Below are 14,737 nucleotides of genomic sequence, written 5' to 3' on the forward strand. Positions count from 1 at the left end.
CTGTCCCCTCTGTCCACTGTGTCACTGTCTCTTGCTATATACTCTGTATTTGCTAGCTTCCTGATCCATGGTCCACCTGGTCACAGATAATTTCACTCATGAATGGAGTTGTGTAAGCTTTGATACAGTTATGAAACCTAATCTTTATAATGCAGTTATAGATTCTATTTATCTGTTGTTCCATCTGTCTTCTGAAAACCTTATGTTGCCTCTTCACATTGCAGAGCCGTAGACATTATGATGCTCTCTAGAGATGATGGCAGATAACCCAGTGTGTGGGAAGCTCTCAGTTCAGGCGAAGACTCCAAATCTCATGACACTATCTTGAATATGGTTAATGTTTCTTCAGCTGGGCAAGCAGGACATGCTTAAGAAGTTGGGATTGTGTTTCCATAAGAAAAAAAAAAATCTGTGACCTGCTGAAGAGGAAATAAATCTTCCCTTCCCTCTTAGATCAAGGAAATAAAAATTTAAGAAAAGGCTAAATCACTTCAGTAATAAGGTAATAAGCAATTTTATGAGTTTTAAAATTCAAATGTTTTCCAAACACTTTTTTTTTTACAAATTAGGCAGTTCTCATTTAATTTCATCCTAAGTATTTTGCATTACCTTTACTCTTTCCATTCTTCCTACTCAAAAATTTCTATGCTTTTAAAATTACATTTTTTTCAGTCCAATTAGCTGTGTAAAAGAGAACAAATATAAAAATAAAATTACATTTTTGTGTCTTAGTAACTGAATTACAGGGAGGGAGGGGATGCATTGTTATTATGTTAATTCAACTGTTTTAAAAATGGTAGAGGTATAAGGTGGTCAATGATTTAGAAATTAAAGAATTTGAAGGAAATGAGGATTAAGTAAAAATTTGCACTACTTAAGGGAAAAATAAAACAACACCTAAGACCTGTGGGACCATGGCATTTTCTATTGATATTTCAGCTAGTTTGAAATGAGACAAATATTTGGCCTCATTCTGTGGCTCTTTTTAACTGAAACCACCCCTCCCCCATTGGTACAGAAACCTCAATTTATTTGGAATGTATAAGAGCACACAGGTATCACCTGTGATATGGACTTATATCTATCACATTTCTAAACAATGTATGTGAAAACCAATATATATTTGGTTTTCTCCATTCCTACTGCCATGGCCATGGTCCAGGGTACCAACGCCCATATAACACAGCAATCATCTTTCATTTATTAACCAAAATTCCCTTATTTTTTTAAATTAAATACAGCAAAACAAATTATCATAACCATTTTAAGTGTAGAGTTCAGTAGTGTGAAATATATTCACATTGTACAGCCAATATCCAGAACATTTTTGTTGTAAAATTGAACACTGTACCCTACTTTCCCCTCCCCCCAGACCACTGCAACTACGATTCTACTTTTTGTCCCTATATGAGTTTGACTACTCTAGATACTTCATATAGATGGAATCACAGATATATGTGACTGGCTTACTTCACTTAGCATGTCTCAAGGATCATCAGTGTTGCAGCATATATCAAAATTTCCTTGCTTTTTATGGATAAGTATTTCATTGTATGTGTATATAATACTACATTGTTTATCCATTCATTTGTTGATGGACATTTTGGTTGCTTCCACCTTCTGGCTTTTGTGAATAATGCTGCTTGTTAACATGGGTGTACCAATATGTCTTCAAAACCCTGCTTTCAATTCTTTTGGATATATACTAAGAAGTGGAATTGCTGGATGACTCTACTTTTAATATTGTTGAGAACCTTCATATTTTATTCCACAGTGGTGGCACCATTTCACATTCCCATCAAGAGTACACAGGAGTTCCAATTTCTCCACATCCTCAACACTTATTTTCTTTTTTTTATTGCACCTCTTCGTATGCTTGTTAGCCATTTGTATGTCTTCTTGGAGAAAATCTATTCAAGTTACTTGGCCTTTTCTTTTTTTTTTAAGAGACAGGGGTCTTGCTCTGCCACCCAGGCTAGAGAGAAGTGGTGCAACCATAGCTCACTGCAGCTCTGAACTCCTGGCACAAGTGATCCTCCTTGCCTCAGCCTCTGGAGTAGCTGACACAACAGGCATGCCACCATGCCTAGTTTTTTCTTTATTGTAGAGATGGGGTCTTACAATGTTGCCCAGGCTGGTCTTGAACACCTTGCCTTGATCAAAAGTGATCCTTACACCTCAGCCTCCTGAGTCACTGAGATTACTGGTGGGAGCCATTGTCCCTGGCTCCTCCCTTTTGCCATCTTTTAATCAGGCTATTTATTTTTTTGATGTTTCATTGTAGAAATTATTTATATACTCTGAATATTAACCCATTATCAGATATATTATTTGCAAATATTTTCTCCAATTCTTTTTGAGGTTTAGTCTATGTGAATTTCAGGAGTGTTTTTTTTTTTTTTATTTTGGGGGATAATTAGAATTTCATTTAGTGTAAAGAGTAATTTGAAAAACATTGGACTTATCTGCAATGAGAGTTCATATCCAGTAATAAGGTATATCTCTTCATTTATTTAATCTTTTTTTCATTCTAAGATAATACCCTTTTTTCAGGTTCCATGTTTTTATTTGTATTACTTGAAATTTAAAAATTAAGTTTAAATTCTTATTTTTAAATGAGTGTCTTTTTCAATACCTGCTGCTTGTATCTAGGAGGAACTTTGAATTTTTACATTAATTCTAATTGTGATTTATTTAACAAATTGTATAACTGGATTTGAAATTATAAACATTTTGCTTTATTTTTAATTTCCTATCATACTGACTACAAGATAAAATTTCTAAACAATTACAGTTGTGGTAACCATAATAATCTTGTTTCTGACTTTAATGCAGGTAAGTACTCTAGTTCAACATCTTTTGTTTACTTTTTTTCTAACCATCCCATCTCCAACATCTTGATTTGAAACAATTCTTGCATACTATCAAAATATTTTTATAGAGATCATTAAGTATTATAATCAGTTTGTTCATATTACATTTGAGATATTTATATCTTTATTACTAAATAAAATTAGTGAGGCTGTAATAGCCTTTTCTTAAAAAAAAGATAATATGAAATAATCACAGCAGTCAACAGGGTTTTAAATGTATGACAGAAACATTTAAATTAATGGACAGAATTTTTTAAAACTTGGGAATATTTAAATATCTCAGTCATTAAGCTTCATTAGATATACAAAATATGTACCGCTAAGATCAACATCTCTTAATATAAATAATAAACTTTTTTTTTTTTTGAAAGAGTCTCACTTTGTTGCCCAGGCTAGAGTGAGTGCCAGTGTCAGCCTAGCCTACAGCAACCTCAAACTCCTGGGCTCAAGCAATCCTTCTGCCTCATCCTCCCAAGTAGCTGGGACTACAGGCATGCACCACCATGCCTGGCTAATTTTTTCTACATATATATTAGTTGGCCAAATAATTTCTATTTATAGTAGAGACAGGGTCTCACTCTTGCTCAGGCTGGTTTCAAACTCCTGCCCTCGAGCAATCCCCCCCGCCTCGGCTTCCCAGAGTGCTAGGATTACAGGCGTGAGCCACCGAGCCCAGCCTAAACAATAAGCTTTTAAAAAACATGTTTATAAGTGGGAAAGATTCATAAATATGAAGAGAACAGCTGAATTAAGCTACTTTAATAAAAGTAAAACATTTTTCTTTCCAGGGTCTGTTAAACCCTAAAAAATTCATCTTCCCTTAGATGGAAAGAGAATGATTCCCAGGGACTTGGCAATGGGGATTGTCTTCTTTTCCCATACTGGAGTGGGAATCCTGGGCAGTTCCTCACTTCTATTTCATTATATCTTCTCTGTGTCCATTGGAAAAAGTTTGATGCCCAAAGACCTGATTTTAAAGCACCCGACTTTAGCCAATTTCTTGGCTATTATCTCAAAAGGAATTCCTCAGACCAATGGCAGGGTTTGGGTTGAAATATTTCCTGGGTGACACTGGATGTAAACTTGTTTTTTACCTTTATCATGTAGCCTGGGGGATTTCCCTGTATACTACTTGCCTAAGTTGTTTACAATCACAATTAGCACCAATAACAGCAGGTGCATGGCACTTAAACACAGAGCCACAAAGTACATTGGTCCCTTCTGTTTACTCAGCTGGCTTGTGCATCTGCTTTTAAACACCATGAGAGTGACTGGTGTAACTCTCTAATGGAGTAACAGCAGAAATATCACTGAGATGTTGAATTTTGGGTACTGCTCAGGGTTAATGTCTGGCACAGTGCAACTCCATTGTATGTGTTCATGCTCTGCTTCAGTGATGTTCTGTCTTTTGGTCTCATGGCTTGGGCTAGTGGCTTAATCGTGAGCACCCTCTACTGGCACAAGAAGCAAGTACAGTACATCCACAAAGCTCACAACTTATCTAGACTCCCGAGACCAGAGCCACCCAAACCATCCTGATCCTAGTGTGCACCTTTTGTCACCTTATACTCGTTCTCTTCCATGCTGGTGCTTCATATGGCACTCTTTGATAATCCAGAGCTATGGCTGATAAAAACCATTGCATTTGTAGAAACATGTTACCCCATTTTTAGCCCCTTTGTATTCATCAGTAATAACTTTGCCTCCTGGCTTTATTTTCCCTAATGGGGGAAAAGGTAATTTTCTATAAATTTGTCACAAGGTCTGGTGGTTTGTATTCTCTGACATATTCATTAAGTTCCTTCATCCATTATGTAAGGCTAAGCCTCTACTGCTGCAGTCCCCAACTCCCAGGCTGCAGACCTCTGCTGCCACCCGCTTCCTTACCCCCATCTATGGAAAAATTGTCTTCCATGAAACTTAGGGAGGGGGCACACAGCAGGTGAGCAGCCTTCAAGCAAGTTAAACTTCATCTGTATTTACAGCCACACCCCATCGCTGACATCACTGCCTGAGCTCCGCTTCCCCCACCCCCCCATCTGTGGAAAAACTGTCTTCCATGAAACTGGTCCCTGATGCCAAAAAGGTTGGGGACAACTTCTCTACTGTGTACCAGACCCTATTAGGTAATGGCATAATAAATTAGGCAGGCACACAAGTCCCACTCCTCACAGAGGTGGCAACATATTTCAGTGATCTTGAGACACACCTTTTTCTTCATTCTAATAAGTGAAATTAGGAGGCATCATATACTGATGTCAGTCTGTGTGACTGACTCCTGCATTGTATAAAACATTAAGGTACCTTATTACAGCATTTTTCTTTCTGGATTGACCCAGCATACAGATTTTAAGCATGTATCTGTACAAATTATTACATAATTTAAATTAGTATAAAATGCTAGAAAGTCAAGTTTAGGTGATAATGAGGAAATACACCCACAGTAGACTTCAAGTAGTCTGAAGGCTTAGGAAAAGATTCCCTGAGAATATTACTTTTATGTTTGAAATGAATTTTCTGCAGTGATTTACTAAGTGTAGAGTGTTGGAAAGAGTATTCCAAGAATAGATAAAAGTGCATGTGAAGGGCTGGTGTTGGGAAGTGCTGTGAATATTCAGGAAACTGAGAGAGCTCAGACAGAATGAAGGATAATTCATATCAAGATGTTGAATTGAAATTGAAATTATTCCAAATTAATTTACAACCCAGTGTTTTCACTGCACTTATTTCTTAAAAAGTATCCTAAGAGCTATCGAAAAGATTAAAAACCACCAATACCACTTGCAAGCAAAGCCTCAAAGGCAGGCAGAGGAGTGGGAAAGCTTTATGTAAAAACGGGAAGTCTTCAGGTATACCCTGATTGGGAGGGAGCTGTTGGTCAGACCACTAGAAGCAGAACATCCTGCATGATTGGTTAGGAATACATATTTGGCTTCCTATCATTAGTACGAAGTTGGAAATGAAGATAAAACTTAGGAAAGCTGTCTATTATTAGTCATGTCTTGAGCATTTGGGGCTGATTGTTACCAGAGTACTGGCTAAGCTTTCTAGATTGTTGCTAGGCATAGTAGTCTGACATTCTACAAGCCTTACAGAGTTGGTTTCTTGGGCTATTACTATAATGGGTTGGCTTCCTGGACTGGTTTGTGCCCATTGTGGGTCAGCATTCTATTGTTATATACCATCTGGCCATTGTATTGTTCTCAGAAGCGCCAGATTGTCACAACTACTCCATACTCAGGCTTACCTCTGAATCCATAGCATACCTTGGCATGCAGGATACAAATCAGGACAACACCCTGCAGCTTTTCCTTGGAGGCCTTGGACAGTAATGCAAACTAGGCCCAAACTAGAAAGAGAGCTATATTCTGCCATCATACCATCCTTCCTGAGGCACACAAAGTTGGGATCCCAACAAAACTGTTCACCCTTTCATGTTAGCAGAAGCCAATTGTTTCTAAACCATTCCATACAGTGAACAGAATCCCCAAGATTGATGGTGGCTTAAATAATAAGGCCTTTATTATTATATAAACCAGGGCAATGAAAGGTAGATGGTTCACACAGTTGATGATTTGGAGGCTGGAAAATTTCATCAAAATTGTCATCTAAGACCAACAGTATCTGAAATAGGTAGTCCATCTTTTCATGTTAACAGGAGAGTCCTCTGGGTCAAATTGGATCAGGTCCATGCCCTGACTCATCATAGAAAAAAAAATGAGAAAGGAATAAATACTTGAGCTACTTACAAATTCCTCCCATGAGTGAAACAACACCAAGGGTCACTTACCTGCATGCACTGTCGTGGGTGAACTCAGGGGCATATAGTGAGCACTTGCCAGCTGGTAGAGGCAATATGGCTTCTGCTACAAAACTAGCAATCCACCAAGAGCCCTGAGTAGAGTAAAATGTACAATACAGCTCCCACATACCTGGAATTTATGTGGATGTTCAATGTATGAGGTTCAATTCAAGCAGATAGCACTCTTACATAAGGGATTTCCTTCAGAGTTGTTATACTGAACAAAGAAACTGCACATCCCTGTATACCAAAGGTGTTCTTCCCATGTAAACTTTGTGGCACCCAATGAGATAAGTCCTTCAACTGAATGCTTCCTCACATTCACTGCATTCACAGGACTTTCTCCAAGGTGCTAATTTTCCACATTTGCCACTCATAGGCCTTTATCGACTATGAATCCTTCGGTGTTTAATGAGGCTAGAGTTATGGCTAAAGTATTTCCCACATTCAGTGCACTCATAAGGTCTTTCCCCAGTGTGAACCCTCCTGTGCTTAATGAGGCTGGAGTTTTGAGTAAAGGATTTCCCACATTCATTGCATTCATAAGGCCTTGATCCAGTGTGAACTCTCTGGTGTTTTTGGAGACTAGAGCTGTAGGTAAAGAATTTCCCACATTCACTGCACTCATAAGGCCTTTCTCCGGTATGAACTCTGCGATGTTGAAGAAGTGCAGAGCTTTGGCTAAAGGATTTCCCACATTCACTGCACTTATAAGGTCTTTCTCCAGTATGAACCCTACGGTGTTCAATGAGGCTGGAGTTTTGGCTAAATGACTTCCCACATTCACTACACTCATAAGGTCTTGATCCACTATGAACTTTCTGGTGCTTTATAAGACTGGAATGGTATGTAAAGAATTTCCCACATTCACTGCACTCATAAGGCCTCTCTCCAGTGTGAACACTCTGGTGTTGAAGGAGTGCAGAGCTTTCACTAAAGGACTTCCCACATTCACTACATTCATATGGCCTTTCTCCAGTGTGAACTCTCCAATGTTTAATGAGGTTGGACTTGTTGCTAAATAATTTTCCACATTCATCACATTCATGAGGTCGTACTCCAGTATGAACCCTCCGGTGCTGAATGAGGCTAGAGCTTTGCCTGAAGGATTTCCCACATTCCCGACACTCATAAGGCTTTTCTCCAGTGTGAACTCTCCAATGGTCACTGAGGCTGTAACTTTTGCTAAAGGATTTCCCACATTCACTGCACATGTAACATCTTTCTGTAGTGAGGGCTCTCTGTTGCTGAACAAGTTTGTGTTTTTGGCTGATTGCTTTTGTATATTCTTCATAGTTGTGATGAGTTTTTTCACTGTGACTTACAGCCCCATAATTGCTTTTGGTATTTGAATGCTCCCCAGTGTGAGTGGCCTGTTGATGGACAAATCCCAACTTGGCCTGGAAGTCCTTCCCAACTTCCCTGCAGGTCAAGGGCTCCCCTGACACATGAAATGTGCAGGTCTTCACAAACAATGTTCTGCCCACACTGCTTCTGAAGTGTTTTTCTCCAAAGTGTTGCTTCTGGTGTTGATAAACATCTGCAATGAAATACAATTGTTTCCCACATGCCCCACACCTGCAGTTTCTGCCCTCGATGTATTCTCTGGGGCTCAGCCAAGTGTAAAATGTCTCTCAAAACCAGGCCACACGGCCGGGGATGGTGGCTCACGCCTGTAATCCTAGCACTCTGGAAGGCCGAGGCGGGAGGATTGCTCGAGGTCAGGAGTTTGAAACCAGCCTGAGCAAGAGCAAGACCCTGTCTCTTCTATAAATAGAAATAAATTGGCCAACTAATATATATAGAAAAAAATTAGCCGGGCATGGTGGCGCATGCCTGTAGTCCCAGCTACTCAGGAGGCTGAGGCAGTAGGATTGCTTGAGCCCAGGAGTTTGAGGTTGCTGTGAGATAGGCTGATGCCATGGCACTCACTCTAGCCTGGGCAACAAAGTGAGACTGTTTCAGAAAAAACAAAACAAAACAAAACAAAACAAAAAACCAGGCCAAACATCTCACAGGGGTGGGCCTTCAGGAGAAACAGACCTGTCTTGGAAGTACTGAGTTGGGACACTCCTAAAGAAATGCTCTGCTCAGAAGATACCACCTCATCCACCACTCCATGCTAACAACCTAAAAGCATGAAATGCTGGTGAAATGCACATTGACTTTGGTGGGAAGGGGCAGCTCCTGTACAAGTGTGTGTATGCCAAATCCAGGAACAAGTCCATGGGATCATCTGCATTACAAGGGAGGTGGGTTGAGGCTGAAGCTGCCTAGCAATACTAAGGCTAAATGGAAAAATTGTCTTCCATGCAAAAAAAAAAACAAAAAAAAAAAAACTAAGGCTATACAGATCACAGAATGGGGAGAGCTAATGAGGGAAAGCCACACGATGATGTGTGACAGAGAAGCAGGGTCTAAAACTAAATCTTCTGTAAACAACTTCAGAAGAACCTCATCTACTGGTGACATGAGTGCTAGGTAGAACAATGTATACAGGCCTAAGGAAATATGACTGCAATAGAGCAGCTGGCCTTCAAAAACTATTTAACTACACATTTCATGACACAATATATAGAGGCCAATGTTGGAGGGCCCTACAGATGGAGCAGTGGAAAAAACGGATAAGATGTAGAGTCCAGAGACGTGTAGATTAGCCCCAGGCTGGATATGAAACTAAAAGTGACAAGTAAATGACTTGAAAAGTCAGCAAAGTGTGAAAAATGGTGAAGGAAAACCAGTAATGAGCTGCAGCCACTGGCACTGCAACCAAAATGTTCATCAAACAGGCTAGGTTGCTGCTATGACTTAAACCCAGCCTTCACATAATGCCTTTACTCATATGCCACTCTTTAGGGCCAGGTTCCCTCTGAGTTCATCTTGCTATGGCTAGATTCATAGCCATGCTGTGAACCACTGAGGGCTCTCCACCTCACTCTTAAGCTAAACAAATATATGGCACCTGGCTAATATAAAAACTAAGGAAAGGACAGAAGAGCAGCCAGCATTGTCCTATAAAAAAACTCAGCACATGATAGCCCACAGGAAAAAAAGATACAAATATTACAAAGAAAACTTCAGAGGAATGTCTTGTAAGAGTCTGTGGTCCACATAAGTAGTGACTACATCAGTGACAGTAATCCCTGGCACAGGCATAAGGATTGCCAGCTACAGAAAGGAAATAGAACCTGAGACACACAGGAGTTTCAGATCTGGACAAAGTCGCCCAGTCATAGAAGAACAAGCAGGTGGGGGATGCATTAGGGTGACTGCAAAACTCCTCACCCTGAATCCTTCCCTTGAGGCTGCTAAGAAACAGGTGTTGGGGCTGCTCAAGGAGACCAGGGAAGTCCATACACCTCAGCCCTACCAACCACAGACAGAGCCTACCCAGGGAAGTGAGAAGGAAACAGGTTCTGTCATGAGGACAGGTCTGCTGCTGTGGAAAAGGTGAAAGGCACAGATTAGCTCAAGGCACAGAGATGAGTGTGAGAACCTTACCCAGGGAGGTTATAAGAGCCAAGTTCTCCAGCATCACATCACGGTACAGGCATCTTTGAGCCTCATCAAGGAGACCCCATTCCTCCCAGGAGAAGCACACAGCCACATCTTCAAAGGTCACAGTGACCTGCCAGGATAGAGACAGATGAAACCACAAATCCTCAAATAGAGACAGATGACACGACAGATGAAACCCCTCTCCTGAAGACCCACAATCCCTTTTCCCAACACATTTACCCATGCCCATCCTCTTCCCAAACTCCTCAACTTACGGGAGAAACGATCCTCCATGCTATTGTCCCACTATCCCCTCAAGGGCTCATTAATCACCAGGATAGGCCAGTGCGGTGGCTCACGCCTATAACCCTAGCACTCTGGGAGGCCGAGGTGGGCGGATTGCTCGAGGTCAGGAGTTTGAAACCAGCCTGAGCAAGAGCGAGACCCCATCTCTACTAAAAATAGAAAGAAATTCATTGGCCAACTAATATATATAGAAAAAGTTAGCCAGGCATGGTGGTGCGTGCCTGTAGTCCCAGCTACTCGGGAGGCTGAGGCAGGAGGATTGCTTGAGCCCAGGAGTTTGAGGTTGCTGTGAGCTAGGCTGATATCACGGCACTCACTCTAGCCTGGGCAACAAAGCGAGACTTTGTCTCAAAAAAAAAAAAAAAAAATCACGACGATACAGCTATTAGCAACAGGGATGTGGACAGATACCTAAGCTGGGGGCCTGGCATAGAAAGATCCATCAGGCAATCCTCCTAGAATGCCCAAGGTCAAGTAAGTTTCAATGCCAGGGCCTTGGGGCCATCAGGGTTACTCCTTTTCCAAGTGCACATCATTCTTTAGAATACATATTCATCCTATCTTGAGATATCACAGTCCTAAACCCATGGCCACCACCACCTCACTGCCTCATACCACAGGTCTCTCTCCGGCCTTCCCATATGTGACTTTATTTTAATCACCTCTTCCTCACCCCACTGGTGAGGATGGGATTCCCACCCTAGGGTTATGGGTATGGCCAAACACAAGATACCTGGCACTTAGAAAGATAAAATAGATAGCAGTTTATTAATCACATACACACAGAGCCTGGGAGAGGAGGACAAGACATATGACACAAAGCCACATAGAGGTACAGTCTAGAAAAAAGTGAACAACCATGGTCTGTGGGATGCAGCCTTTGTAATACAAAAAGGGTCAGGTGTGCCCCGGTTCCCACAACTGGTCTGTCTGGATAACTCCCTGGGCCTGTAGGGAGCTGAAATTTGATACAAAGTGATAAGCAAAAATTGTGCCTGGTCCTCTTAATAAAAAGGGTTGTTTGGGGGAAGAGTGGGAAGGGGAACTTGCACTCAAGCCATTTGATGTCATCCCAATTTCACCAGATGTCAATAATACAGATGTACACAATATTGGGTCTTAATTTTAGACCTTACACACAGTAATTTAGCACACAGTAGCTACAGAGCTTGACAATAACAAACAAAATCTAATACAACCCTAGACCTCCATGGCTCCCTCTAGTGGCAGCAGTCCCATATCCTATGAAGGCTCCTTGCTTGACTCCATTCTTTGGCTCAGACTTAAGACACACAAAAACACAAATTAATCTCAAGATACCCATGGCCCTATTGCACTTCTGTGCTGCACTTCCTGAGCCATCAGCAGTTACAACCTTCTTCTGTCCACCTAACCCCACTGAAAGCCCAGCTCATTGGTCAGTAACCCCAGGCCTAGTGACTCTTTGCCCCTAGCATCCTCCAGGTTGAATGAAACAATCAGGCCTCATCAAAGTCATCACGAAATCCTGGTTTATTCCAGAGTGGTAAGTAATAGGTCTGGCTTGAGTGCCATCTGGCCTCAAATATACCTATGCCCCTGCATCCATCTCATATTTACTTTTCCCCTGAAAGCTTGTGCTGCCTGTCAAACTACCCTGTCCAATAATCGATGGCCTCTAACCTCCCTTACCAGTGTTTGTAAAGCCCAATACCATTACCTAACCGAAAGGTCTAATCCTCAGCCCAGCCCTCACTCTCTCCTTCCTGGTCCCCTAATACCTGTACCACCATATCCTAAAGATTAACACTTCTAAATGTGATCCACAGTTAACTCTTGGGTCCAACAATAACCACATTTTGGATGGCTCCATCCTGAATTTCTCCCCAGAATTCCAGAACTGGGTGTTCAATTGCTCACTTAATGCCTCCACTCTGTGATCTCTGAAACATCTCAAGCTATTTATTTATTTATGAATGAATAAATGAATGAATGAATGGAAGGATCTGTTACCAAAGTTGTCGTGCAGTGGCGCAATCGTAAGTCACTGCAACCTTGAGCTCCTGGCCTCAAGCAAGCCTCCTGCCTCCCAAAGGCTGGGATTACAGGTGTGAGCCACCACACCTAGCTCCATCTAACTTTTTTTTTTTTTGAGACAGTCTCACTTTGCTGCCCAGACTACAGTGAGTGCAATGGCGACAGCCTAGCTCACAGCAACCTCAAACTCCTGGGCTCAAGTAATCCTACTGCCTCAGCCTCCTGAGTAGCTGGGACTACAGGCATGCACCACCATGCCCCGCTAACTTTTTCTATATATATGTTAGTTGGCCAATTAATTTCTATTTATGGTAGAGATGGGGTCTCGCTCTTGCTCAGGCTGGTTTTGAACTACTGACCTCGAGCAATTCGCCCACTTCGGCCTCCCAGAGTCCATCTAACTCTTAACATGACCAAATCAAAACTCCTGATGTCCCCAGTGAATACTACTCTTAACACCAATTTTTTTTGATGGAGCTTATATTCTACAGCTGCTAAAACAAAAGCTTATGGGGTCATTCCTGAATCCTGTTTCACTCCCTCACATCCACATTGGAAAATTTAGTTGCCCAAATCCAGACCAGAATGCAACCATGACTCTAGTCCACTAACCCTCACCAGGACTATAGCAGTAGCCTCCATCCTCATCTTCCTTCTTCCTCCCTCAACTCCACAGTTGTTCTCCATTATACAGACAGATGGAGCCTGTTAAGACTTTGGTAAGATCACCTCCCTCTTCTGACCCAAACTTCCCATTACCTTTAGGATAGATACCCTTCTCTAGCAGCCATTACAGCTTTGACTCCTTCCCCCTGCTCATTGTTCCCACCTTAAAAAAAAAAAAAAAGGCCCATGGTTTCCTGAACATTCCCAGTGTAGTTTTACCTCTAAATATTTGCACATCCTAGTCCCAGTTCCAGGGAAAACCTTCCACACCCGTTTACACTGGCTGCAGTAATGGGAACACCTCCATAAAACCCCTGGTATGGACTTAGGGCTCTGGGTTTGGAGTTTCTCCAGAGTGCTAGACCCAAGGATCATGGGAATAGCACCTAAGAGCACTAGAAAATAATAATCCAGAGAACGTGGATGGGGGAATGAAGCCACTGAGGGACTTAGAACATCCTCCACTTCCCTACATAAGTTCCATAAGCCCTTCTATAGCCATGGGAACCATGGAGAGAGGCAGGCCTTAGAGGAATGTGTACAGCATAGGACACTACAGGCCTCTGTGTACCCATCCCTGGCCCTGAAATCAGGTGACCTAAGGCTGGCTGTCTTACCTCCCTACCTCAGTGTTCACTGTCACCCCTTTCCAACTGTAGGACTCAAAGAAGATGCAACCTCCCGGAGCCTCAATGTCCTCTTCATCCCTCCCACTTGCTCTTCCTTTGCACAGTCTTTGGGAAAGTTTTAAAACCCTAACTCAGATGGTACCCTTCCTTTATTCAAACCTCTCCACTGCTTCTGAAGTCTTCATGATGAAGACACACCACGGGGCCAGCTATATTCAACGAGTAACTCGGCGGCCTCATATTCTTTGGTCCCTGCAGAAGATGCATCCCAGGTTTCTCGAAACCTCCCAGAGCAGTCGCACCGTCAAGCCTTTGCACGCGGGTCGCGAAGCCTCTCGCACTCCCCCTCCCCCCGCACCCAACCACGCTGAATGTCAGAAACCGGGACTCCACCCGCGAGCGCCTCACTGTCGTGGACGCCGGGACTCGGGCTGCAGAGACGTGAGCAGGCGCCCCTCACTCCAGGCTTGAGGACTCGGGTGGGTGAGGACGGGTGAGGTCACAGGAGGCGTCACTCACCTGAGCCGGGTCCCCCCGCGCGGCCGCCGCCATCGCTCTGTGGGCGCAACAAGGACGTGGGCACTGCGGCCCCGATCCGGCGCGGGTCACTCCGGGCGACGACGCCGAGCCTCAGACGCTTCTGTGCAGCGGGGCTCTCCTCGTGCCTTCTCGGCCGCTGCGCTTTGGGCACGACGCAAGGGCTCCGCGGCCTCCGACCTGGGAACACGACTAGAGAAGCCAAAATGGCCGCGGCGCGCAACACCCCGGAGGTCCCGCCCCCCTTTGTACCGCACGCGGAAACTGCTATTTTCTGAGCCCCCATTGGCTCAGCCGTACTGCTATTCAACGCAGAGCATTCTGGGTAAGTGCAGTTCCGTTAGGCCCAGAGGTGGCACCTCATGGTGCTCCCCACCAACCTTCAGGAGTGAATACTTGCTCTTTTGGTC

General features: G+C 42.9%; 1 protein-coding gene across 3 annotated transcripts; it reads right to left on the reverse strand.

Moving 5' to 3' along the window:
* Positions 1 to 1,929: 1,929 nt before the first annotated feature.
* LOC105858325 (uncharacterized) lies at positions 1,930 to 14,737 on the reverse strand. Of its 3 annotated transcripts, none has more exons than XR_012912503.1 (4): positions 14,310 to 14,737; positions 10,177 to 10,303; positions 6,664 to 8,215; positions 1,930 to 6,568 (listed from the first exon to the last, which is right to left on the reverse strand). XR_012912503.1 is itself a non-coding variant. In XM_012741378.2 (3 exons), exons 1-3 carry the CDS (start codon positions 14,340 to 14,342, stop codon positions 7,059 to 7,061), a joined length of 1,317 nt encoding a protein of 438 aa, XP_012596832.1. In that variant the 5' UTR covers positions 14,343 to 14,737; the 3' UTR covers positions 1,930 to 7,058. The 3 variants fall into 3 exon arrangements, 1 of the variants encoding a protein (XP_012596832.1); XR_012912502.1 differs by having other exon boundaries at positions 1,930 to 6,572; XM_012741378.2 differs by having other exon boundaries at positions 1,930 to 8,215.

This window comes from Microcebus murinus, chromosome 16 (assembly GCF_040939455.1).
Source record: "Microcebus murinus isolate Inina chromosome 16, M.murinus_Inina_mat1.0, whole genome shotgun sequence".
NCBI lineage: Eukaryota > Metazoa > Chordata > Mammalia > Primates > Cheirogaleidae > Microcebus > Microcebus murinus.